The sequence below is a fragment of the Hydractinia symbiolongicarpus genome, chromosome 14 (assembly GCF_029227915.1).
Source record: "Hydractinia symbiolongicarpus strain clone_291-10 chromosome 14, HSymV2.1, whole genome shotgun sequence".
Classification (NCBI taxonomy): domain Eukaryota; kingdom Metazoa; phylum Cnidaria; class Hydrozoa; order Anthoathecata; family Hydractiniidae; genus Hydractinia; species Hydractinia symbiolongicarpus.
The window spans coordinates 6,195,001-6,222,268 of NC_079888.1; the positions used below are offsets into that span (position 1 = coordinate 6,195,001).

Here is a 27,268-nt window from a genome sequence, read left to right on the forward strand (position 1 = left end):
TCCATGTTCTTCTTCTACATTCACATGAATAAAAATGGGCTTTTCACCTTGAATATGATGACCAACAGTATCTGCTGAGTTGCAATTCACCGTGGTTAACGTTTTTGAACTATTGGAAAGTCTTGTACCCTTTAATTTTGCTGCAATAACATCAATATCTACTGGAATTTCAAACAATGCATCTTTTCTCCCTGTGTGCATCGATGAAGATTTATGTATTTCTTCTTTCTGTCCCGTGATGATGTTTAGAAGTTGTTTTTCTTGAATCCGTTCTTCTTCCTGATCATTGGAATCGAATTTAATAGCTTCCAGAATAGGATGTTTAATGACCGTCTTGAAGTTGGAAATGTTGAATTCAAATTTTGACAAGAAGTTAAAAGTATTTCTTGGCGTTCGCATTGCTTTGTTGAGATATAAAACATCCATATCGGTTTCCTGGTATTTGAATCCATCGTGAACTTTACAATCTTTCCCAGTAAGAAATTTTCGATGTTTCTCCAAGCTTTGTGGGAAAAGCACAACAAGAGAATTTTGTAAACTATGCTCGCTGCTGAACATTTTTCTCAATATTGAAGCTTCTTCAGTGTCAAATATTTCTCCAGCAATTTCATCCACTATGAGATTAAGGATAATATTTCCATGTCTCATCAACAAAGATGCTATCAGTTGTGAAAGTGATGGCACTTTTGACAGATTGAGATCTTTTGCTAGTGCAACCACATTCACGATATTAATATTAGAATTGCTACTAAGGTTGAGTTTTTTGGCAGCAAATCTTTTTACGGTATCAGTGAGTATTGTTTTGTCATTCCACACTATGTAGTACGTCACAGATTCTGCTTCAGGCGATTTGCATAGAAGTTCTAAGTGAGCAATCGCTAATACAGTTTTTCCACTTCCTAACGGACCAATAATAATTTTCTTTCTGGATTCACTGTATAAGCAACGGAGCTGTTGTGTTGACAAAATAAAAGTGCTTAATCTTTTATGAATATCTTCGCTAAGTGTTGGAACATTAAAGATTGTTTTCATGGTAGCCATAAAGCACATGATCTGACCTACAATATTCATATATGCATCTTTACTTTCTTTAGTTGTAATATTTTCACTTGAAGAAAGAAGAGCATCGAGGAAACTCTGAGTCTTGATGTTTGAAGACAGAATGTCCTTATCCATCAGGTGACATTCCTTGCAAATTTTGCTATGATCCGATTTTATAAAATTTGGGGCAGCCACAACGTTGATAAATGTCAAACCGGTTTGTAACAGGTACTCTCGATTGATAACAGAAAAGTGTCTAATATCATCTTCACCGTTTCTAAATTGCTTTAAAATGACGTCAGCATTTTCTGTTTCTGTGTATCTTATGTTAACAAAGGTATTACCGTTGGGATGAAGCAGTAAAAGTCTCTCCTTGCTGTCTGGAACCTCTCCATCTCTTGAGAAAAAGTATTTCTCTAAATTAAGAAACTTGAGATTTTCCATGGCATTGTAATGTGAAAATACAACAAATAAATTTAATTTACTATCACACATTATTTGCTTTACTCGATGTGCAAACTTAGATATTGACTGCGTTATATCCAGTGGGGGGAATTGGATTGCTTCACTTAAAAATTTGCCATGTGTTGTGAAATAATCTTTGGCATATTTTTTCGAAAATCCTTTGTAGCCCATGTATGACATTTTATTGACTATTCCACAGCAGGTAAATTTGATGTCGGATTCCACTATATCAACGTTGGCAATTGACTCTATTTCATCTGAGATATTAAAGCTGTTATGTGTATGCAAAACAAATCCGTTACTGGTGTTTTTGTAATGGTGGCTGCAAGCCATGTTTACATCTAAATAAATGAAAGGCATCGTTGTGTAAAAAACAAACTTAATAGCGTTTAGCTATCTACAAATATATCACATTAAATGTACGCTAAAAGGTCCATTATTAGTTACTAACCTTGAATTGTGATAACAGACACTTCTTCTTCATTTTGAACAAAAGTTATCACAAGTTCAAAAATTTTCTTCACTATTTCTTTGTAGATAGTAATCAACAGTTCTTTGTGCAACTTTTCGACATTAAAGTGATCACCGAATTTTAATTCCATGGTATGCTCATTAACTTTTCCTTTGATATCTATGTTGACAATGTCAGCAACAGTGTCGTTTTCACATCGTATCATCAAATTATTTTGCATGTTTCTGTACAATGTTAAGCTAAAATAAAAAGAACTAACCCTTGATTTCGACCGACTTTTGCCAAACAAGTAATTCTATAAAATCACTAAACAGACATAAAACGGAGAAAACCAAACAATGCATGAAGCAAAGGGTTTATTTGTCCTTACTGTGTCGCTGTTTAGCGGTGTTAATTTTTACGTAGAGGCGTTAAGTGGGTCACCTAACCAATCCCATAAAATGTCTTTTCAAACGGCCAAGATTCTTCTGTTTCACTGCACATGTCTTTCTACCATGCAACACAACTTTATACACATACCTCGTACAACCTACCTTACACCTGAATCGTCAAAGCTCAGCTGGTAAATAAAGGAAGTAACTCTCTAAACTTATTTTCAAGCTAAACTTATCCTACTAATAACACTCCAACAAACGCCACCCAATTTAAAAGTGAGAGATAATTTTAACTATCTTTAACTATCAACTATAGTAGCTAAATTATTAATGTTGGAAATACTCAGTTGTCTATAATCTCACCTTTGCAACACTGCAATGCAAACTGAATATCAGCTGTGAGGTACCAAATGCTGACAAGTTTGAAAAAAATCGAGTTACTACTACCAACCTCATTCCTTTAACTCTAAACATAGTCATAAGAAAAAAAGATAGTCTGGTGACAAACAATGGCCTATTGTTTTATGTTTTTGCAAGCAAATGAAGCTCGCACCCAGATCTCCGATCCTGCACAGAAGTTCAAAATGGCGTATAATTGCCTGTATGTTTTGGTTTGATTTCATAACAGTTTGATGTTTATTCTAATATGCCTAGGGAAAATTGCGCAATATTTGGTTGTTCCACTTCCAGAAGACATAAGGATATAAGTATTTTCAAAGTTCCTTTGCCAAATAGTGATTTCAACAAGACATGGGGTGAGAAATTGATCAACATCATAACAAAGGATCGTGTGATTGATAAGCAGCTGAGAAAGCGTATTGATACCTTCAAGTTATATATTTGCGAACGTCATTTCTCGCCTGATCAATTTTATGTTTACCCTACACGTAAGTCACTAAAAGAAGGGGAAATACCATATCTGAATCTTCCTAAAAAAAGTTTTCAAACTGTCACCATTAGTAGTGAAAGTCGTTCAACCACTTCTATACAAAAGCGTGAGGAATTCCTAGTTTTTCAAGATTTATCTCCGCCACCATCTCCTTCCACAATTTATAAAAGTTTTTCTGATTTTAAACAACGCATCGTGAAACTTTCATTAAGTAAAAGTTGGCATATTGATGTGCAGGATACTTTAGTCATTGTTACATGTTTTACCACAGATCATATCCTACCAAAGTATGAAGTATTTATAGACCAATCATTAGCATTTTCTGTAAGGGTTTATGGTTGGATGTTGCCTGATGACCATGTCTTTTATTCGTTATACAATCGAACATTTTATAACATTACACTTTCAAGTTTTATTTTTGAATTAACCAATAACTACATATTATGTGGAGGTATTACTATGCTTGATCCTGGTAAAGAATTTAACTATCAAAAACATGTCATACCTAAAAAGTTTAATTACCTCTCCTTCCAACAGCAGTCATTTCAATCTCATCTACACCAAGATGAATACTACCTGTGCTATTGGATCACGCCGTGACAACCCGTCAGTGAGAGATGTAGGCTATAATGATAACACCATCAAAAGCCAATTTTCTGTACGACCAATTGCTGGAAATGTTTGTGCCTCAGGTAGTAGCAAATTTAACCTTATTGATGATAGTCCATTGCCAAAAAGAAAGAAAAACTCTCAATAGATGCTACATCCCGGACATGGATTAAAACTGTCAAACCGGCTATTTTTATAGCCACAATTTTAAAAAAAAACATTACACTGGCTATCAATATTTTTGGTCACATTCTTTAGTCCCCTTTATACTGGGGACTGGAGGGTTCTAGCAGAAAACAAAATTTTGTAGGTACACATGGTATTTACTTCACCTGGAACTTTTTTCAACTCTACAAATTGAAAAATATTTGGAAAAAAACTTGCAATCAGTGATTTATAAGTCACTGAGAATATTTGGCGTTATCGACAAAACCTGTGAATAACTGTCGTTCCTAATTTCTTAACAATAATAAAGTTTAAATAAACAATGTAAATAAATATATCAGGCACGTAGAATAAAACATATAAGTTAAAGCCAAAACATGTTTTTTGAAAATTTGTGGCTATAAAAATAGCCTTTTTGACAGTTTTTTTAGTCCATGTCTAGGACTTGGCAAACATTTAATGTCCCAGTTCTTTAGTAATAGCTGTTTTCTTTAGTTCAACTCTCAAAGCACGTTTTTTTGAATTCTGTTTAGCAGCCTTGTGTTTTTCACGAATATCTTTAGCATATGAAAAGGTGCGAACTTTAGTAAACAATGTTAACATATGCTCCAACAAGTTTAAACTAACTTCTTCATCAACTTGTGGCTCCACTTCATAACAGGCACTCTTAAAATTAGATAAAATTGAAGGGTTTTCTAGCATCTTGTGGATTATGTTGTGACATACCAATTTGGTTTGGAAATTAATAGTTGACAACCGAAATATTTGTTCACATTTAACGAAAACTGCTTGCATTTTTTTGTTTACTCTCCACAAACCTCCACGATCATGAATATTAATATATGTCTGAGAATCATCGCTATCAACCTTACATGCTTGCAGCAGTGCAATAAATTGTGTGCGATTTGTTAAAGTAGCCTTTGAAAATCGAAACCTAGAATGTAGCTTGTGAAGAATATATCCACCAAGATAATCTAAACTTTTGAGCTCTTTTTCTGAAATTTCTGCCACCTGTAGGTCTTTGGGTGTATCTTTACCAATGCCTGATAAATGGGTCAACATATGATTTGCCACTTCTGCAAGTAAAATATTGCTAAATCGTGTTTCTTCAAATTTTGATGGTAGGATATTTTCCTTCAACATGCCATAAAAATACATGTAAAAATCTTCAGCATCCCCAGAATATTTTTCAATCATTGGTCTGAACTTGTTCCATAGTTCAATAGCATCATCAGTTGAAAATAAAAAATTTTCTTTCGAGAACAAGCATCTAATATTTTCAGGCAAACACAAATCTTTAAAGCATGAATCAGCACATTTATTTACAATTAATTTTAAAGTTAAGGGGTGAAATTTCTTCAAACATTGTTCTTCCTTTGACAGCTGTGGTATGGAAATACTAGAGTCACAAGAATTTGTTGTGATAGTTGCTGATGTATGTTTAACATTGCAATGCCTAGTAAGACCACGTTGTGATTTACAAATTATTTCACAATGTTGACAACGATAAACAGCTTTATTTTTTTCGTTATCCATTACTTCAGTAACTACAGCGTTCACATCTGCATTAAAAATTGCATCATCGTCAAGAAAACCACCATCAAGTAACTGAAACAAGTCATCAAGTTCGTCACCAGCTAAGTAATCTTCCTGTGCTGAAGCCGCCATGTTTAACTTTCGTGCAATATCGGAGGGTCGTCCTACCTAAGTTAAGGATACATTGCGTAAACAATGTCGGTGGTCGTTGCCTCTAGACTATCTTTTTTTCTTATGACTATGCTCTAAAATTGCACTTTTTAAGATCAAACTTGGCTTAGATGCTACCAATAACGTCTTCCAGACTTTCCGGTATTTACTTTTAAACTTTTCTCATCAATTCTTTCCTTCCAGAACCAAGTGCAAAACCCTGATGTATACAGCATTTGCACTAAATTCCTCGCTAAGTGAATTATCAATCCTAACAAGACTTACCATCCTAATTAGCCACCCATCTACACCTAATTTTAACATAGCCCATAAAATAACCTTACATGGGACCCGAGAGCATTTTTAAAATCTCCCAAAGTTAAATAGATATTCTACCTTATCACTAAAAAAAAGGTGGCAAAAAGTGACTAAATTTTGGCTAGATGACTAATATTTTTTGCCGATTAAATTTTTTGCCGTCTTTTTTATTACCGACCAAATTTTTTTGCCGACTTTTTTATTACTGACCAAACTTTTTTGCCGACTTTTTTATTACCAACCAAAATTTTTAGCCAAATTTTTTATTACCGACTTAACTTTTTTGCCGATTTTTTGTTCCGGCCTAACTTTTTGCCGACTTTTTTCTTTCCGACCAAATTTTTTTGCCGATTTTGTTTTCTATTTTTTTGCCAAACACCACTTTTTGCTGATTTTTTACGGACAAAAATTTTTTGCCGACCATCTTTTGCAGTTTTTTTTTCTTGTTGCTAATTTTTATCTGTTGTGTATGCAATTATTCTTGAAGTTGACTAAACCTAAACATTTTTATATACCTATAACCATTTTTTTTGTTGTTGTTTGATTTTAAAAAAAACTTTCAAAATGTAAGCTTTCTTGATCATTTTTGTCTGGAATTTGGTCAGCAAAAATTGACTAAATTCTGTCCAAGTGACTAATATTTTTGCCGCCTTTTTATTTTTGCCGACTAATATTTTTGCTGACTTTTTTTTACCGGTAAGGTATTTCCTAAATACTTTTTCTGAAGCTGTTTAAGTAAACATATTGCATCTGTAAAGCCACTCACTGGAACCAAACAAAATTTTATCTTATCTACATTATTCTTTCCCTAGGTAACTTACCAACTTTGTGAGGTTGATTTGTAAGATGATGCAGAAGATAAACAAAAAAGTAAGAATAGAAGGTTTAACTTTGTGTTCATACTACTATAATTCTCTACTTTTGTTAACACTGATTCTAAAGGTTCGAAGCAGTTCTGTCTAAAAACAAACACTACAAGGATAAATCGAAAGTCCCTATCGAATTAACCCATGTAAACAAAATATTGTGATGACCAGAAGTTTTCTATTTTCTCTATTTTTATCTTGGAGAATGTGTAAAGTTGAACCTAAAGTTTAAAGTTTAGTTAAAGCAAATATTAAGTACTACTACCCAAGAATGACATAGACTAGAAAAGGGGGCGATTTTATTTAAACTGAGTAACAAAAAAGCTAAGGGAGCGAGTCTGTATTTATTTTTAGTAAAACTAGTTATCTTATTGCGATAAACAATGCATGTAGTTAACTAGCTATGTTGAAGAAGCTTTCAGATAGAATGTTAACGCTGAATCTAGGTATTTTATCAGTAAAGGTTGACATTGTTTTTGTTTTTTCTCTATAAATTGTTTTTATAAGTTAACATACTGTTGGAATTGATATAAAATCATTTGAATGCTTCTTGAATTTTTTATTTTTCTTGCTTTTTTACATTTTAAGCAACCATTGTTCTTGACGACATTACCAGTTTACGTCAACCCGTCGTCAAGAGCACTGAGCCAATCAGAATGCCTAAAAACCTGTATTTCCGCTTGCATAATGGAGACAGTCAACAAGTGACGGTATTATCCTGAGTTACTGTTACTCAGGGTAAATTTTCCAAGGAAAAAGCCATTTCCTAGAAAGAAAAGAAACACAGAGAACCTTATTTTCTTGACATAGGACTGGTGCACAATTGAGAGGTGTAATAAAGGACATCATCAAAAGAAGTACAAACCCAAGTGTTTTTAGAATAAACGCCTCAAATATCTCACCTCCTTGTGATTTTTTTCTTCTTGTTCAGAGGTTGTTTAACCTCACTTTTTTTCACTGAAATTTCGTTAAGTCGTTCAAGTGTCTGGATGCGCTGGTCATGAGACTGTATAATGCTTTCCGCTTGAGTGATATGATCCTCGATTTGCTCAATATCCCTTTTGTTTTGCTCAATATCATCCTTGCCTTTCTCAATATCATCTTTGTTTTTCTCAATATCACCCTCGTTTTGCTCAATATCATCTTTGCTTTTCTCAATGTCATCCTTGTTTTTCTCAATATCATCCTTGTTTTGCTCAATATCATCCTTGCTTTTCTCAATATTATCTTTGTTTTTCTCAATATCGTCCTTGTTTTGCTCAATATCATCTTTGCTTTTCTCAATATCATCTTTGTTTTTCTCAATATCATCCTTGTTTTGCTCAATATCATCCTTGTTTTGCTCAATATCATCCTTGTTTTTTTCAATATCATTCTTGTTTTGCTCAATATCATCTTTGTTTTTCTCAATATCATCCTTGTTTTGCTCAATATCATCCTTGTTTTTCTCAATATCATCATTGTTTTGCTGAATATCATCTTTGTTTTGCTTAATATCACTCCACTGTTGTTGGATATTGTTATTGTTTGTTTTAATCTCCATTTCCTGTATTTGTATTTTACTTTTATTTATGGACACTTGAAACTTCTCCATTTCATGCAAACTACCAAACTTTAAATCTTTAATCAATGTAATGTCGTATCCAAGTCTTTGAATAATATGTTCGCAGTTGCTCCACCTAACTATATATTCCACATAATTAAAACGAGGCTTATGTATAGTACCATTTCTCTCATCTCTGATTGCTTCAATGTCTGCGCGTATTGGCTTGGTCAAGTTCTTGGAAGTAAGTAGGAGAGAGCATAATATACTCAAGTCAAATTCCATTGAATCCGTCTTTTTACTTCTTGGTAGAACGAGTGGTCTCTGATGTTTTAACAAATGCTTTAACTTTCCATTGTTATCTAACTTTACCATAATCTTATACAACTGCTCTTTATCTTCAGGAAAGTTACCATGATTTGGATGATGAAATAAGTAGCGTAAGTGTTCCTCAACTTCATTTAGAAAGGTTACTAAGCGAAGTTTATATTCACATTTAGCAAAAAGAGATGTTGCCATTTTGAGCAGACCTAGAAAAATATATTTATCATATTTTAAAATAAATATCTTTATTAGAATAAAATAATGTGTCACCATTATAAAAAATAGTTTTAGATTTTAGACAGGAGTTATCACTTAGAACGCCATAAGCTTTAATGAAGTTTTTCTTGTGTTATTTTTGTATCAAAACATCTTGAAAGACAACACGTGCCTTCTTTAATTTTCTAGACTTGAAAAATAAAACTTAAAATGATTATCCGCAAAAGAGTTTACTGGAACTGATTTTGTGATAGCAAAAAGAAACAAGAAAAGTCTGAAAGTTTTTCTTTGTTTACCTACTTTCGCATTTTATTAAAGTGTTGAGAATTATTCATTTCTGCCAGTCAGGTCGGAATCTTTAAAATGGCCTGATGAGGTAGATATAATCATCTGAAGCCTGGATGCGCTGATGAATGGCGTATACTATAAGCATAAGAAACAGATTAGAAATTCTATAGTTCATATCATACTTGTAAATAACAGATTTCATAAAAGAATCTCGCAGTAGATTATTTATATGTACATCCTGGACGACCTTATTGGTAAAGCTTTTTTCGCATTTTGATATCGAAGGACTCAGAGATAGAGAAATGTATGTTCTGGCGCAGTCGCGCACGCACATCGCACATCAAGTTCTAACTGCGCACGCGCCGGTTCAAACCACCACAAATCACTGATCATCCAAGACCATGCCGTGCTTAGTTATGCCTAGTCCCTAATAGGCGGTGTTCATCCATACATACCAGTGACATCATCAAAATGCTGCAAAAAAAGTAAAAATAATTCTAGTGCACCTAGAGGGGAACTCCCCTGCATATCCGCTAATAATCATCAACGCATGGGCAGTCAAGATGCTCTAGTTTTTGAGCAAGATGAAATCGTCTGACAAAATAAATAATCTTACAATAAAGAATGAACACACATACCGTGAAACAGTTACGTGATATTGCAAAAAAGTCGTGGATTATCCGGGTATTACAGGTTAAGCAAACCTGAATTGCTTTCTCTATTGGAGGATGTACAACAGATACCAATCAGGCCTATAACATCAGAGGATATGGATCTCTTCGAGAGACAGGAACTGTTAGAAAATCTTTCGGTTGTAGGGGATAAAATCAGGGAATGGCACAACTTGCTATTGTCTCCATCCAAGATAGATCTCTTCGAGAGACAGGAACTGTCAAAAAATCGTTCAATTGTAGGGGATAAGATGCGAGGATGGTACAACTGGTTAGTGGACACTGTTCCAAAGCCTATAAAAGAGGGAGTTAGGAAAACCTATGCATCATTTAAGCGTAAGGTAATGGATCTCTATAATGGGAAGCTAACGCAAAACCTACTCTTCACGCTGAGGTCGAACAGGAAGCCGAGGAAGACTATCTTCCAGATATTCAAAATCTCTATGATCAGCCGGAGCAAGATTTTACACCTCACGAGCATAGGCATGTGTGCCCAAGACATTTTGAAGTTTTCGAATTCCTGGTATAGGAGGAGCCGATGTCGACGGGTATATAGGGATGGTGCGCCCTAACGTGAAAACTTTGGTTGAAAAGCAGGTAAAAGATATGGGCTCAGCAAAGATACAGCTGTCCCTGTGGATGATTTGGAAGAAGAAAATAGTACCAAACTCGGAGGAGGCTAACGATGAGTACATCGAGGTGAAGAAAGCCTTCAATAGTAATATGACGTCAATATTCCAGGATAGCAACGCAGGATAGGATGTTTGCCAATATCAAGACCCACGTGTAACATCCGACATTACCTCAGAGTGGCTTTACGGTTAGTCGAATCATGCACCTTGATGTAGACTTACGTTACGGCTAACAAAGGGTTCATGATATATAGAACCACCTAAATGGATAGCCTCAAGGAAGACCATAATTAATCCAAAAAATGATGACGAGGAGTGTTTCAAGTGGGACGTCATAACATCCCTACATCATAAAGAGATGCATAAAAAATCTCTAAGCTGAGACCCTACGTACACCTCTATAATTGGAAGGGTATAGAGTTTTCGACAAGTATCAAGGACATGTTCAAGCTCAAGAAGAATAACACGGACATTTCGGTGAATGTCCTATACATAACGGGAAAGAAGATCAATATCCTGCGGCGATCTGAGTACAATATTAGGCGTAGCAAGCATCACGGATGGTTCAAAGGCCCACTACACAACTGGCAAGAGTCTATCGCGACTCATAGGCAAGGATACTTCAAAGAATACAAAATCAATGCAATTTTTCCTGAACTGCTTACAGGCCTTTACTACGGCTGAATCGAAAGATAAACATTATGGCTACTGCAGGGACCACGAGGCTGTTAAAATCACAATGCCAAGCAAGGCCGAGAAATGGTTGCAATATAAAGATGGCCAACAACAATTCAAGGTACCATTTGCCATATATGCAGACTTCGAGAGCCTGCTCATCCCAGTAGAGGATGCTACGGGGACGAAGACGAAAATGCTGAGTGCCATCTGGATGGTGTACCTATAGTACATTCGCCTATGGGATGTCCCAAACCCACTAACAGTGTACCGCGGTAAGGACTGTTTCAAGCGGTTCGTGAACCACCTAGAGAATGAGGTGAAGCGGCTATACCATACCTATCCACAACAGCCCATGTTGGAACTGACAGAGGTGTTAATAAGGGAACATAAAGAGGCCACAAAATTCCATATATGCATGAAGCTGTTAAATACTGCGAGAAAAACCGCAAGGTTCGGAACCACTATACGGGGCTGTATAGAGGCGCGGTGCATAACATCTGCAACCTCAAATACAAAATACCTGCTCACATACCTATCATATTCCACAACCTAAGCAGGTACGATGCGCATCTCTTCATACGGGAACTTGAGGAAAAATGCGACACCCAGGACATTGGATGCATAGCAGAGGATACCGAAAGGTACATCTCTTTTGGAGTAAAAATCAACGTACCGCTTGCAGGTATGGGGTATGGCGATGGTGAGATGTACAAGACCCTAGAGATTAGGTTCATCGATAGCTGTCAATTAATGCCATCAAATTGGCAATCAACCTCATTGGTACAAACGCCGCCGGTATGGAATGTCAACATTGTGCGGATACCTGTCTTGAATTTCAGAGTATAGACGCCGAGTATGTGGCAACCACGGACCACACCACGAAGCAACTTAAGCGGGACCAGGCAAGCGTACCATCCATGGTAAAATTTATCGACAAGGATGACGTATTCCCCTTGATGTTTAGGAAAGGCGTGTACCCTTACGATTATATGGATGATTGGCAACGATTTGAGGAGGCTGGGCTACCTCCCAAGGATACATTCTACATCAAGCTGAACATTAAGGGCATTAGCGACAATGATTATGCATACGCGAAAAAGGTATGGAATTGTATCACCCCAGAGGGTGATAGCGTTACCATGGGCGACTATCACGATATCTATTTGAGTACAGACGTACTGCTATTAGTCGACGTCTCCGAAACGTTTCGAGACGTTTGCTTGACAAACTATAAGCTTGGTCCTGCGCACTTTTACAGTGCACCTGGATTGGCGTGGAAAGCAGCACTCAAACATACAGGTATTAGGCTAGAGCTCCTCACAAATCTCAACATGCTATTGATGTTCAAGAAGGGTATCCGAGGAGGTATAACCCAGGCTGTACACCCGTATGCCAAAGCTAACAACAAGTACAAGGGAGACCAGTATGATGCAGAGGTTGAATCCTCCGACCTGCAGTATTCGGATGCCAACAACCTATACGGATGGGCCATGCGTCAAGGCTTCCCAACGGATGGCTTCAAATAGGTGTCGAACGTCGAGGCATTTACAGAAAAGCAAATCGAGAGGCTCGTTATGGATGATAAACATGGATAACATTTTAGAGGTCGACATTGACTACCCGGAGAGGCTGCACGACAAACATAATGAGCTACCGTTTCTACCAGAACGCACGACGATCAAAAAAGTTGAAAAACTGGTACCTAATTTGCAAAACAAGCGTGGGTACGTGGTGCATATCAGAGCTCTCCATGAAGCTTTAAAGCACGGGCTTGAGCTGAAAAAGATCCATGTGGTCATTCGGTTTAACCAGAAGGCATGGCTTAAACGCTATATTGATCACAACAATGATTTGGGAACAAAAGCGAAGAAAGAGTTTGAGAAGGATTTCTACAAGTTGATGAATCTCTCGGTGTTTGGCAAGACCATGTAGAAGATCAGGAATCAAGGCAACATTCAGCTGGTCACAACGAAGATAAGTATATGAAGCTTGTGATGAAACCAAATTTCAAGGGTGGAAGCCGCTTCAGTAAGCACTTATTAGGCGTAGAGATGGGTAAGGTCGAGGTCAAAATGAACAAGCCTGTATACACAGGACAGACCATCCTGGACATTTCAAAAATGGTGATGTATGAGTTTTATTACGACTATATGCAGTAAGCTGCATATAGTCGTAATGAAAGCCGCAGTTTACTGCCTCTATGGCAGTAAGCTGCGGCTCTGTTACATGGATGCAGACTCATTTGTGTACCATATAAGGACAGAAGACTTCTACCACGACATACCTGACCAGATTACAACACTTTCCAGGGGCCATTACCGCCTGGTGCCTACCCGGAAATAAATGTCGGTGTGTTTGTATATCTCTATATTTCTATCCTATGCCATGATTGCGTTTTGCTTTTTTCGATATCGCCGTACAATAAAGAGAATGTCAGATATTGCACGAATATTCAACGATGCCTCTGCAGAATATGAACATGTAGAGCCCCCACCCAATAAACGCCAGGCATTGAAAGAAGCCCCGGAAGGTGCTACAATATAAATGAGTGAGGAAGAACAGAAACAAGAAGAGAGAGTCATCACGAAGCCAGTAAAGCATCCAGGGCGTGTGGCCCAAGGAAACAAGTTGGCGGCGCTGATGAAGAAAAGAAAGGAAGAAATAAAACAAGAGGGTACTGTAGAATCTACAGTCAAAACCCCTTCTGGGGCCAGTTCCGTACAGTCAGTCTACATGTACGGTATAGGGACCTTGGCCGTATTAGCAGTAGGGGTTGGTGTATGGTATAGATTTGGAATAGGTAAAAATGATGGAGAATCTCAAAACCCCACACCTGAGCCTCAGCGGGGGAAACAGGGCAAAAATTAGCCCCATATCGAAATATTTAAAATGCTATAATATAAATGACTACAAGCAAGGCTCACATGGATAGCAACAATACCCCGAAGGAAACCATGGTTATTGACTCTTTATGGGAATCAGTCAGGCTGGTATCCCATACGATCCTGATAGCCAAAAAAGGCCCTAGGAGTTTCCAGGCCCGGGGTTAAGATAGACTTGAAGGACGGCCTGAAGTTCGCCGGCTAAATGACGGCGAGGATCTTGTTCGACGAATACGCAATCAAGCAGGGATAGTATAAGAAATTATTGATACCCACAAAATAGACCGCCCTATAAATTTTCTATTTGTCCCCAGAGATAAATAGAAAATGGAATAGAGTAAGAGATGTTCAAAATGCTCAAGATCTCCCATTGAACCAGTTCAAAATCAAACGCAATGGTCGAATATTAAGACAATGCATCACCTGCCTCGCTGCTAACAAGGCCTCTAGGGAACGCTTAAAGTACCCGCATCAAAGGCAAAGATACAAATGCAAAGACTGTAAGGGAGATGATATTTGCCTCCATCAGAAAGAATGTGGTGATATCGCTAATCGACACCGCAAAACTCTACATAAAATCAAAGAGCTTATGGCTATCTGTAGGGCCCATATTGAAGCCCAATTCATGGAAGGGATGACCTGGGAAGACTATGAGTTTTTGCACATTCATCACAAGGTACCCTATAAATATCTAGAAACCGGAAGGTATGCGACGCTTGCTGATGTTGCCAGGGCATTTAACAAGGAGAGTCTCGGAATAGTAAATGGAAGGCCAAATGTTCAAAATCAGACAGCATCTTTCCTTGGACAAGTTCAGGATGAGGGGCAATAGTAGAACGAAGAGATGTATAGGTTGCCTGGATAAAGCGACAAGGAAGCAGCGTACCAAATGCAAAGACATTGAATACGAATTAGACCCTGTCAATATTGACATTTAAATTAGAGGGTTTAAACAGGGTGAGAGTTACCTGCTTCTTTACACCTTGTTCACATATGATATTATACTCCAGTACTATAAACTCATCGGGGCACCCCCCGATCATGTTAGCCAGGAGAAGGCACGGCTCGTTAGGAGGTACTGCAAAGTAGTGCGTTTCCTACAGGAAAAGTTAACATATACTCCTCTACCCCTCGAATACCAGACTCGAAACACCAAGCTCTGCCCTGCCTGCGGGGGGTCTTTGGTGAACAATCACGGTGGTGTGTGGATTTATTCCGGCTGCGCCGCGATATACCCGAAAATCCATAGTAAGAAAAGGGGCTATCAATAAATATCACTAGACGTAGTAAGACATCCACATACATCAATTTTCACAGGGCCCACAAGTTATGGGAAAACACAACGTGTTCTGGACCTGCTTGAAAACGAATACAGACAACATTATCACAACATAGTGATCCTATGTCCTACCATACGTTGGAATAGGACATACCTTGAGAGGACCTCGCTCTGGAAGGATAACTACGTGTTACTTATAGACCCCAAAAATAGTGTGAGTGGATTGAGAGACTCTCCTAGTTGTTGGCAGGTGAGGAAAGTCTCTTCATAGTCGACGACATGATATCTGACGAGAGTCTCGAAATCAGAGACAACCCCTACTTGAATTAGCTATTTCAGGTAGGCATCGTAAACACAGCCTGTGGCTCCTACCCCAATCGTATACAGCTCTTCCTAAGAATCTGAGGAGGCAGAAGAAAGCCTTGTTATTATGGTATCCCCACGAAAGAAGCGATATGGAGATGATAGACGAGGAAACGAATATGATATCAGACTGGGATGATATCAAGGCTGATCTGAAAAAATCCAAGCATGCTTGCTTGTACGTGAGATTGGAGCACCCTAGGACTTGGAAAGTTCTCGAGTGACCGCGGTGAAAACCTTTGGTTTACGTTTCTATATTAGAAAATGTCGTCGCAAATTATGTTTAACGCAGGAGCCATCGAGACCCTGTCCAACAACCAGGATCAACCTATGTTTAAACACGCTGATCTTGGACGTTTTCTTGGTTTTGAAAATGTTAGGCAGTGTAGCCTCGATAATCAAATGATATCAACAAGAGAAGAAATAGGCTTTAGAGATCGTTCGTCGTTCCAGGAAACCAAAGGCTGTAGGGATCATCAGATGGTTGGCCAGGGCAGGTGTCCAAAAACTACAAGATGTAATTAAAGAGCATCGCCAGACCATCGAGAACAAGGATAGGGCCCTGTCTTTCCTCGGTGATGAAATTTGAAATTGAAGATAGAGACAATCAACTCGTGGCACTCGGGGATGAACTAGGGATGAACAACTTAGTGTTCTTAAGCAAGACAACTCGGAACTACGGCAGAGACATGTCCCGCACTGATATCCACATGACACCGTGCTATGTGTGGTTGAGGAAAACGATCCTCATGAGCGTGGAAAAAAAGGCATACATAAACACTACATAATTCGATGCCAGTGTAAGCAACTCAGCACAAGAATAAGCACGTTAAGAGCGATGTACCCTGAGATAAACACGAGGAAACCGTATTTCTCATTGAACCAGTCCAGCTTGGATTGTCTGTCTGGCACCCATTGAGCCTGGGCGTTTTGTAGTTTTTCAATGGCCTCATTATGTCTTCTCCTCTCCGCCTCGCCATGCCCTGAAAGCTTGCTGAATAAAAAGTTTGTGCCACTGAAGGCTAGTGTGTTGATTAGCGCACCCCCTGCCATTATGGCAAAGGTTGCCGTCTTTATTTAGCATTCAACACTATGAAAACGGCTGTCTATGATATTCAACTGTGCATCCTAAAGCAAGTACACGTAACATCTAAAATTCCCAGTTCCGTCGACCTTTTTGGTCATATGCAATGTTATACCGTCACTAAGGCGTTGTAGAGGTCTTCCGCTACCATGTAAGCTATCATCAGGACTCTGAAATCAATAAACAGCGCGTACCTTTCGTTGAAGAATTGGCCAACGTTAGAGTTGTGGTTGCCTAAAATGTTCACGATCTGCTCCAAATGATCTTTGGGAAGCATTGCATACGAATAGAGCTCGTTAGGCTCACCTTTCACCGTGACGCTAATCTTCTTGATTTTCGAATTACTTCGTTGACACCGGCATAGAACTTCACTTTTCCAGGGTCTATAAACAGCAGTAAAACGCCTTTTAGACTCTTGGCAGGGGTATCGATTTGGAGGTTATGGCTGGTATCAGCCTTTTTCATGGTCATGACCTTGATTCTTAGGATTCTTTCATAGGGCAAAGCGAGGTGACTATACCGGAACATCATGGCACTTGCCAGGCCCTCATGAGTAATCTTGTCAAACTCGAGTTTGATGTTGGTGATTTTGTACGCAGCATCGGCTGCCTCGGCTGCCGTGCATCCCGAGGCCGCTGTCCCTGCATCTTTGATGACGTCGCTATGCGGCGAAAAATGTAAGACAAACTGTAGCCTGTCATGTAGCTCCGACTGATAGAAGGGTAGGTCTCTCGTCAACTCAACATTTTGGCCAACGGGATTCAGAAGCTATTCCCATAGGCCGCAACAATGGCTTCCTCCTCATCGGTGCCTACATGATCACTAGAATTGACCTGTAAGGCCCGGATGGTCCCGTCATCGGGATTGATTCCTTCAAAAATGAGGTTATTGTCTCTGTCAAATTAGGGTAACCAGAGGTCTTTATAGACGGCCAGGGTGCTATAATCAGATATATTCTGTACCTCGTTACAGTTCAGGGTAATAGGTATATCTTGCACCAGGCTTTTGCCTATTTTCGAGACGATGGCGCGTTTCGTATTGGTCCCCGTCAGCGTCAGGTCAAATAAGAGTTTGGGACTGCCGGGAAAGATGACATCTTTCAGGGACATATTGCGGATAACAATATAGAGGTCCTCATTCTGGTTGATTGTTGAAGGTATGTGACTTATTTGAACACGCTGCTTCCTCCCTTTGATACCAAAAAGCTGCTTTGTCTCTGCGTAGGCATCTAAGGTAGTTCCGAATGCACTCATTTATTATTATGGGGCTTTGTTCAAATAAAGATGCGGATGAATCCAGTATTTACGCCTGAGGATGATCTGGAGGATAAGGGTGGGGAGGATGAACATGAAGATGATTATCCGTCAACGTAACAAACCCCTGAAACATCGGGGACTTCAACACCAGGACAACAATCGGGTACACGTAGGCGATTGGATGTGGGGTTGGGAGAACAGAATTTACATGAAGATGTCGACCTTTAGTATAAGCTTAGTGACTATTTGAATATGACGCCAACAGAGAAAAACTATGATTATTTTAGAGTAGGTGGGGGTAAAAAACTTATTTTTAGGAAGATAACGAAGGGGGAGAAAGTCTATAAAGAGATGGTGCTTACGACTAAGACTGATGAGTTGAAATCAATTAAAGCTATAGAATCAGATTTAGGTATTACGCGTCTGAAAGTCTTAGGTTTTGATAAATATACTATGCCCAATAGAGGTAGTAAAGCGACGGCCCAAAACCTCATCCAGGATGTTGATGTCCTTGTGAATAAGGACGAGAAGAAGGCTTTGGGTGAGATCATCCAGATGGAGTCGTTAGACTCCATACAAAATGTTACATATGATATACAAGCCTTTGTAGATACATCATTTGTTGGCCTCAAGGCAGGTGATACAAGAGGAATCACCCACGAAATTCAAACCCTACAGGATAACATTAAAGCATTTAAGGGTAAGATTATTTCGTATGATAGTGAGATCAATACAGCGGAGGCCAGGCTGGAACAACTTAAAAAGCAGAAAGCCGGGAGAATGATATCGCTGACCTTGAGAAAAAAATTGAAAACTTTAAGAATGAAAAAAAGGCTGTATTGAATAAACATGGCCTAATTTCCTCCCAAACTTTTAAACATCTGAAAAATATCAAGAAAATATTGATGAAAATCTCTGGAGATGACATGCCTTTGCTTGAAAAACTTAAGGTTTTGTTCAGGGAGCAGGGTCTGACTATATCGAGTATCGTCTTTGCTATTGACCTGCTGGTTTCCACTATAGTACTGTCCGTTACAGAAGTTGCTGCTGCAGCAGGTGCCGCAGGAGGAAGTGCCGCGGGAGTTGGTGGAAAAGGGTTTGTAGAGAAGCAGCTTGAAAGGCTTGCAAACTTCCTTAAATACCTGGCAGCTAAAGCAGGTGCCAATTTACCTGGCATCATCGGTACGATTGTATCATTCTTTCTAAGAGTAGCGGAAACCATCGTCGAGTATGCAACAAAACATCTCTATATGAAAATCGCGGCCGTCGATGATCAATGATGATCCCTACCCTTGTTGTGATCAATGCGGTCTTGGTATCCTCATGTTGTTCCCCCTGTGGGGGTTATTCAGGAGTATGCTGTATAGGAGGCGTAGTATGCTTGAGAGGTGTATATGGTATAACCTGTATAGTATGATTGGGAGTATGTATAGGAGGTGTAGGTGGTATGGTATGCTTTGTAGGTATGGCATGCTTGGGAGGTGTGGCATGCTTGGGAGATGAGGTATGTATAGGTGGTGTAGTATACTTAGGAGGTATAATATGTATAGGTGATGTAGTATGATTAAAGGGTGGTTTTATAGCCCTCCCTGTACGACTATTATTCACACCAACCTGGACCCCAACGCTTACATTGGCAGGTGCGATCAATATATTATTATTATACCCCTCAATTTTGCCAAAACGCAGGTTCATGTCCGAGGGCAACATGTACACGCTGGGCATGACGGCGAAATTGACCGGAGTTCGGGCATATTGCAGCATCTTCTGGAATTCTGTAATGTCATGCCCCACATTCTCTTCCCTCCTTACCATGGCTTCAAATTTTTGCAATAGAATTTGCCTTGCTGTGTAGTTGTCATCACCGAAACCGATTAAGGATGCCTTGGCTCCTGCTTGAGACCCTGATACCCTTACTCAGCTTGGTCAGACCTTCCAACGTGAAACCCTGACTTGTGGGGATAATGAACTTGGCACAATCGCCGTCAACTTGTGGCCACCATCTACCGTTAGTGAGTAATGACATGACGGCCTTGGATTTGTACAGACTAATAGGATCTGCACCATATTCGCAACAGACTTGCACGTATCCTGATGTTGAGTAGGGGTTTTAGTACTGGGCAAACCGATCGTCATATGGAATGGGTACCTTCATTCTTGACAGAATACAACGCATGTGATAGTATAAGTGAAACTTAGAGATGGAATTAACAAGGGGTACGGAGCCTGTCATGTGCTTGGCGGAGATGCCTAAGGCTGTAGTTGCGCAATGGGTACCGAAATTCACCTGAATATTCCAGTAGTACAGGGCTTGTCCTGTCCAGCCCACCCTTACAGGGTCATTCAGCAAATTAGTGGGGATTTTTATGGCATACTTGGTAAACTCAAGGAATGCCAGAGAAATGTGCGAGTCTGTAGACACGTACATATCCTGGATTTGTACTTTGCCTTGGGGTTGTAGGAGTACATGTTAATCTTTGTTTTTAAAGAAAGGGATGAAGCAACTCTACATCACTGATATTTATAAATCTACGATATTTGAAGACTACCTGGGGCAGGATAGTAGGATAGCTCTGAGATCCATCAGTATTCCACCTACATGGTTGAACATATATAGTGACAATGATATCGTTATCCGTAAAATAAGGCCCGATCATAGGGTAACTCGAATTGAGATCATGAATGATTTGTACAGGATCGAGGAATTGGCGGTTATTGTAAACAGCCAGGCAGAGGAAAAGATTTGAAATGGACTCTGCAGGCTCCGTGTCGGTGACGGGTACTCTGTGGTGATTCATAGACAACTGTAGGAGCTATTAGGTCTTCCATACGGTCCCACGAAAAAGTACTATATGAAGGGTGGTTATGATTCAATCTACAAGACAGACGTTTACCAAAGATTGAGACTCATTTGTCCCCAGTTAGATAAATATGATGCCCTACTTGATTGAAAAAAATCAAAAAAATTCTCGCTTTGCTTCCCACCAAGGAGCTATATGCTTGGGGGGGATATGCTGACCTGGAGTTTTGATACACCTGTTTACCTCCCCTTGAAAGGTTTGACGGATCGCCTCGAATTCCTGTTACCGGATAAATACCACCACGAGAAGAACATTTTATTCACCGGACTGACGATGCATTTGCTTATTGAATAAATGAGCGATATAGCCAAGCTGTACCCGAATTTACCGAGTGTGCCTGCGCAAAGCGCCGACATGCCGGGGGTCAGGTCTACAGACTAAAAAAGATTGAAGAAACAGAACAGTATCTGCGGAATGAAATTAAGGAGCGGGACAGACTCGCAAAAAAGTTTAAAATGCATGGAACCTGGGTGAAATATTGCGATCATGGACTGCTGACTATCAGTATCATTACCTTGGGCGTTGGGATCGGGGTGTTGGCATCTGGCCTCGGTGTTCCGATCTGTATTGCCATGGGCGGTATAACTATCGGCGTATCAATCAGTCAGGCTGGTCTGAGAAACGCCGGAAAAAGGCTTGTGGTTAATAGTAAGAAGCACGAAGGTATCAGGCTACTTGCTGAAAATAAATTAAACTCTATCGTCGATTTGATCAGCAAGGCCGTAGAAAATGGGGTGATTAGTGACTATGAGTACAGCCTGATCAGCCGGGAGAAGCAAAAGTATATGCTGCTAAAAGAACAGATGCGACAACGTTTTAACCATATTGTTAACGCTATCAATGAACAGGAGCGTGCTCAGCTAGTTGCTAAAGGCCGGGAGGAGGGTAGGAACGACGTTTTAAAAAAACTTCAAAATGTACAATATGCAAGCACTACCTAGAGTCCCCGCCTGAGTATAGGCCTTAATTTGGTATATTCTATAGGCCTACAGGACCTATAAAATGTATGGTTTTTTAATCCTCATTTAACAGCCATTCTTTTTAAAAGTCCTTGTACCGACATTCCACAACATGTACCGGGGGGTAATAGTTTTTCCCTTGCATATACATTGATGAAATAGCCATTCATCGTAGGGTACTGGCATACCGTGGAATTTAGTTGTGATTGCATCCTTGTAGTATTTTAGTTTAGCGTTTACATAATTGTCCTTTTTCACATGCTCTGTCGTCAATTGCTCGGAAATCAACTCTTCGATTTTGTTCCGGATTTGCCAATACTTAGCAACCCAATCGGGGTACTCTTCTAAATCATGACTCATCGCCGGTGCAGCATTGGCATTGTACCGGGCGACCCCATGCGGGGACCATATTTTAGATGTTTTTAAACGGAGGGCTACTATGAGGTCTCGTGTATGGTGTCCTATAATATACCGATTATCCTTACCTCTATTGGCAGGGATGGCATCCGACACTGTTAGATAGTCCACGTTGATATCATTTATGTATGTAAAGGTAGCAGAAAATGATTAGAATAATTTTGGGTTGACAAGCTCATTCTCAAATTGTAGCATCTTGTTTTATTGAAAATCAAACAACTTCAGAGAATTGCATACACAGCTAACCCCGTTATATGTGATATATTCCTGGTAACAGTACCAACACAACATTTTACCATTTACCACAAACCTACGTCCACAGGTACATTTGTCATGCACATCCAACATATGTTTTCAGTCCTTACATTGTTCCATTTATCTTATGATTCTACGGCATCAAGATGATCCTCTAGGTCTTGGATCATTCTCCTTCTCCTTCTCTGATTCTTGTACTAATGCTAGAGCCATAAGAGGCAGGGGGGAGACCAATACCGGTTAGGAAGGTCATGACTACTGCAGTTCCAAATATATCGAATTTTGATTGATAGCTGATACACATTTATTATAGTATTTTACAATCTTGTTGTAAGATAACCTTGGCTTCAAACCAACCCCCACAACTTTTCAAGATCTGTCTCGTCATCCTCTGAAAAGCACCAATCGATGACCCAGTCACGATGCCAGGCTAATGGAAGAAGATCCTCCTTAAATATAGCCTTTTCGGCTTTCTTCCGGTGGTAGGAATAGACCAGGCCTAGTGCTCATGATACTAAACATGTCCCGGGTGACAAACCAGTCCGGTACCCACCTTATCGCGTAGGGATACTTTTCAACAGTTTTGTTGGACATGTTCCCGCGCCTTGAACTGATCTGGCACGTGCATGAGCATTAGGAGATACTCTCCAACAGGCTGGTTGCACATGTCATGCGTCTTGAACCTGTCGGGGATATACTTGAATAGGTAGGGAATTTGTTCAAGACATTGTTGCGCATGTTTTGCGTCTTGAACAGGTCCAGTACATACCTTAGCACCGGGGGATCCTCTTCAACCAATTTTTTCCACCTTTCTTTCCTCCTGAACCAACTCATCTTCTCCCTGTGAACACCATTCAATCTTGAGGGATGGACGTTTGGTTGAGGGCTACTGCGCATACGTTGATGATTATTAGCGGATATGCAGGGGAGTTCCCCTCTAGGTGCGCTAGAATTATTTTTACTTATTTTGCAGCATTTTGATGATGTCACTGGTATGCATGGATGAACACCGCCTATAAGGGACTAGGCATGACTAAGCACGGCATGGTCTTGGTTGATCAGTGATTTGTGGTGGTTTGAACCGGCGCGTGCGCAGTAAGAACTTGATGTGCGATGTGCGTGCGCGACTGCGTCAGAACATACTTTTCTTTATCTCTGACGTCATCCTTCAATACTAAAATGTGAAAAAGGCCCTGGGTACGAGGTTGACTTTAGCTTTCGACGGCTGTAACTCTTAACGAAAAACTTTAATGCTGTGTCCGCATATAAATACAACCAACAGAAGTTTAAACAATTTTTATTTTAAATTATAAAAAATGATGAATTCCCGCAAAAGAGAATAAAAAGGTTTTAAACATACCTGCTACAGAGAACGCCCTTCAAAATGAAGACAATTCTAAATTTCAATGACTATCAAAAAAAATGGACTTATATCTTTTGGAAGTGGTTGTCATCGCTAAGAACGCTGTACCTTGTTGTTGCGAATCCATACAACCAACTTTCTATGACAGAATTCTACTAAAAGAGATGTATTTAGTAGAATAATGATATTAACAAAGGCGAAGGTATAATGTAATGTTATCGTCTTTATCCTATCCAATATACACTGAAAGAAGAGCTTAATTACTGTCTTGCTCGAACAGCTCTATTATGATGGACAATAATCATATGATTATTGGCATGGTCACAAATACTATGAGTTATAGATAGTAAGACTTAAAGTCACGAATAAATCAACCTCGTGAACGAGTTTTTATACACAAAGTTTTTTTCAAAAAAAATATCTTTGGGGATTGGAAACAGCACAATAGCGGACCATTACATCTAAAGGGGTGTCCATATAAGCCATTACCCGGGCTGGCTATGTTTCAACAACAAGAAGACGTATAATACAAGTAAACTAGCTCGTTAGGCTGGATCCAGATGTCAACACTTTATTGCCACACTCGCATGTTGGGCATGATTTTTTTAGTACTGTACCCTAAGATTATAGTCATAACAATCCAAAGTGTTTCTGTTTCTTTTTAAAGGAGACCTCTATTGACCTTATGAAAAAAAGGTTCTAGGTACGAGGTTTATTTTTGCACTTTTTTCGTGTTTCGCCGATAACTGAGTATAGTAAAAAATTGCCGGTCATGTTGAAATGATTTTCGCTAGTGTTCTGCAAAAGGCTCTGTATACTGATGGCATTTCCCAAAACATTCACACATGAATAATTTTAGGACGGGTTGAAGATTCACGAGTTTCGAAACTTTCGGCACATGAAGGATCGAGACATCAAAAATCTCCCAAAAGGTACAAAGACAGTCATAGCTAGTAATAACAAAAAAATTGCACAAAAAAAGAAAAAGTAAGTCTGATTTGCCGGACTGGAGTTGTTAAATCAGAAAAACTTTGTCCGCCTTGGCGGGATCTTGTGTGAAAAAAGCGAAATCACATGTGGGCTGATCAGCCTGAAAAACCGGGCCAGCCCACCTGACCGGGCTCATAAACTAGCTCGTTAGGCTGGATCCAGATGTCAACACTTTATTGCCACACTCGCATGTTGGGCATGATTTTTTTAGTACTGTACCCTAAGATTATAGTCATAACAATCCAAAGTGTTTCTGTTTCTTTTTAAAGGAGACCTCTATTGACCTTATGAAAAAAAGGTTCTAGGTACGAGGTTTATTTTTGCACTTTTTTCGTGTTTCGCCGATAACTGAGTATAGTAAAAAATTGCCGGTCATGTTGAAATGATTTTCGCTAGTGTTCTGCAAAAGGCTCTGTATACTGATGGCATTTCCCAAAACATTCACACATGAATAATTTTAGGACGGGTTGAAGATTCACGAGTTTCGAAACTTTCGGCACATGAAGGATCGAGACATCAAAAATCTCCCAAAAGGTACAAAGACAGTCATAGCTAGTAATAACAAAAAAATTGCACAAAAAAAGAAAAAGTAAGTCTGATTTGCCGGACTGGAGTTGTTAAATCAGAAAAACTTTGTCCGCCTTGGCGGGATCTTGTGTGAAAAAAGCGAAATCACATGTGGGCTGATCAGCCTGAAAAACCGGGCCAGCCCACCTGACCGGGCTCATATGAACACTGCCCCCCCCCCCCCCCCCCCCCCAAGTGTAACATGCTAACCAACTGAGCTGTTACGACAGAACTGATATGACAATATACATAGTCAATTGATCTGAGGTGAGCTTTAGAAATTTAAAAATGGCAGCCTAATTTAATTAACTCTTAAAAAAGGAATACATCGCCTTATCAACGTAATATAACTTAGTATATTTACAATAAACGAAGTTTAGGGAGTAAATTTCAAGCTCCAAAGTTACAATTATTTTTTATTAGAACAAGTTAAACTTCAAAGAGGAAAGATTGATAATGGCGGAAGATTGAAGCATACCCTTTTTATAAAGGGGTAGGGGGTTTCAGTTTATTTTCCTCCGTCTGTCACGCAACAAAGCTGCATAGGCTTACTGAAAAGTGTGACATTGGATGAGAAGTGAAATTTTAAAACAACACAACAAAGGCATTGTATCTTCTGATGTAGAGGTTTATTTTCTCCTTTCAGTGGAAAAAACCTTTACATGCGAAATGGATCATAACTTTGCATTTGAAAGCTGACATAAAAATGATAATTAACGGATTTAGAGCTGCTGAAATATCTGGAGGTATTAAGAATGCTTGAGCTATCACAGAAATAGTAGAAATTCCTTTCAAGGAATTTTAGTTTTGCATTTTTTTAAAACATAGTTTGGCTAGCCGAAGGGGACTTTATTACAGTGGAATCTCTCTAAAGCGGACATGGTCTAAAGCGGAAACCTCTATATACCAGACACTATTCCTTGGAACGGACTGATTACAGGTCAAACCCTCACAAGAAAATCTCTATAAGACGGAAAGTTATAAGTCGGACTCTTTATAAAGCGGACACTTTTTTTGCACCAAGTGAAATTTTACCTTGAACAAGCTAGCTCTGAATAAAGCGGACACATGAAAAAAAATACACTTGTTAAATTTCGATATTCATCTTTATTTCGTACATTTTTTTCTTTTTTATTTACAATTTCTAAAAACTTTTTAATTTTTTCTTCTTCGAGGATCAATGAAATGTTTTCATCTCCAATATCCTGTTCCCACGTGTCCATGTATGCATGGTATCCTCGAACAAATGAATTAAAGGCAAATCGTTGTTCTTTTATAAGAATCACAGGAATTCCTTGCTCAGGATACAATCTCTATAAAGCGGACATTTCTATAAGAGAGACACTTTTTTGCACCAGTGCTGCCGACTTTAGAGAGATTCTACTGTACTGTCTTCAGATTTTAATAGTATCTTGCAATTATAGTACTATTCTTTCAAAATTATTATACTAACTTTGTATTTTTATACCGAGGGAAATTTCGTAAGGAAATTTCGGCCACATAGTTGAGCAACTGAAAAGACATTACTTTAAAAACGCAAATTATCTTCTTATTTACTTTAATATATACTTTATTTAAAAAAAAAAATCAAAAAGTAATTTAGTAAAGTATTCCACAAGGTTTTTCTCTTTATAGTAATAAGAGAGAGTCTATTAAAATAATTTAAGAAGTTATCGTTTTTAGCGTTGAAACCTGAACCTTCCTTTTGACTTTCTAGCACTGCTAATTAATGGCGAGTTTAGAGGATAAATTTGA

The 27,268-nt window shown here is 39.0% G+C and overlaps 1 protein-coding gene across 2 annotated transcripts in view; it reads right to left on the minus strand.

Moving 5' to 3' along the window:
- LOC130625372 (uncharacterized) overlaps positions 1 to 24,176 on the minus strand; it is a 28,157-nt gene extending 3,981 nt beyond the window's left edge. The window contains exons 1-5 of one of the 2 annotated variants that reach the window (XM_057440453.1): positions 23,954 to 24,176; positions 9,269 to 9,391; positions 7,788 to 8,958; positions 1,958 to 2,217; positions 1 to 1,847 (exon numbers count right to left, since the gene is read on the minus strand). The exon at positions 1 to 1,847 is cut by the window's left edge and continues 737 nt beyond it. In XM_057440453.1, the coding sequence (XP_057296436.1) occupies positions 1 to 1,847; positions 1,958 to 2,217; positions 7,788 to 8,947 (3,267 nt within the window). In that variant the 5' untranslated portion in view covers positions 8,948 to 8,958; positions 9,269 to 9,391; positions 23,954 to 24,176. Of the gene's footprint in view, positions 1,848 to 1,957; positions 2,218 to 7,787; positions 8,959 to 9,264; positions 9,392 to 23,953 lie in introns of both variants that reach the window. The other variant, XM_057440454.1, reaches the window with a different exon arrangement.
- Positions 24,177 to 27,268: the final 3,092 nt, after the last annotated feature.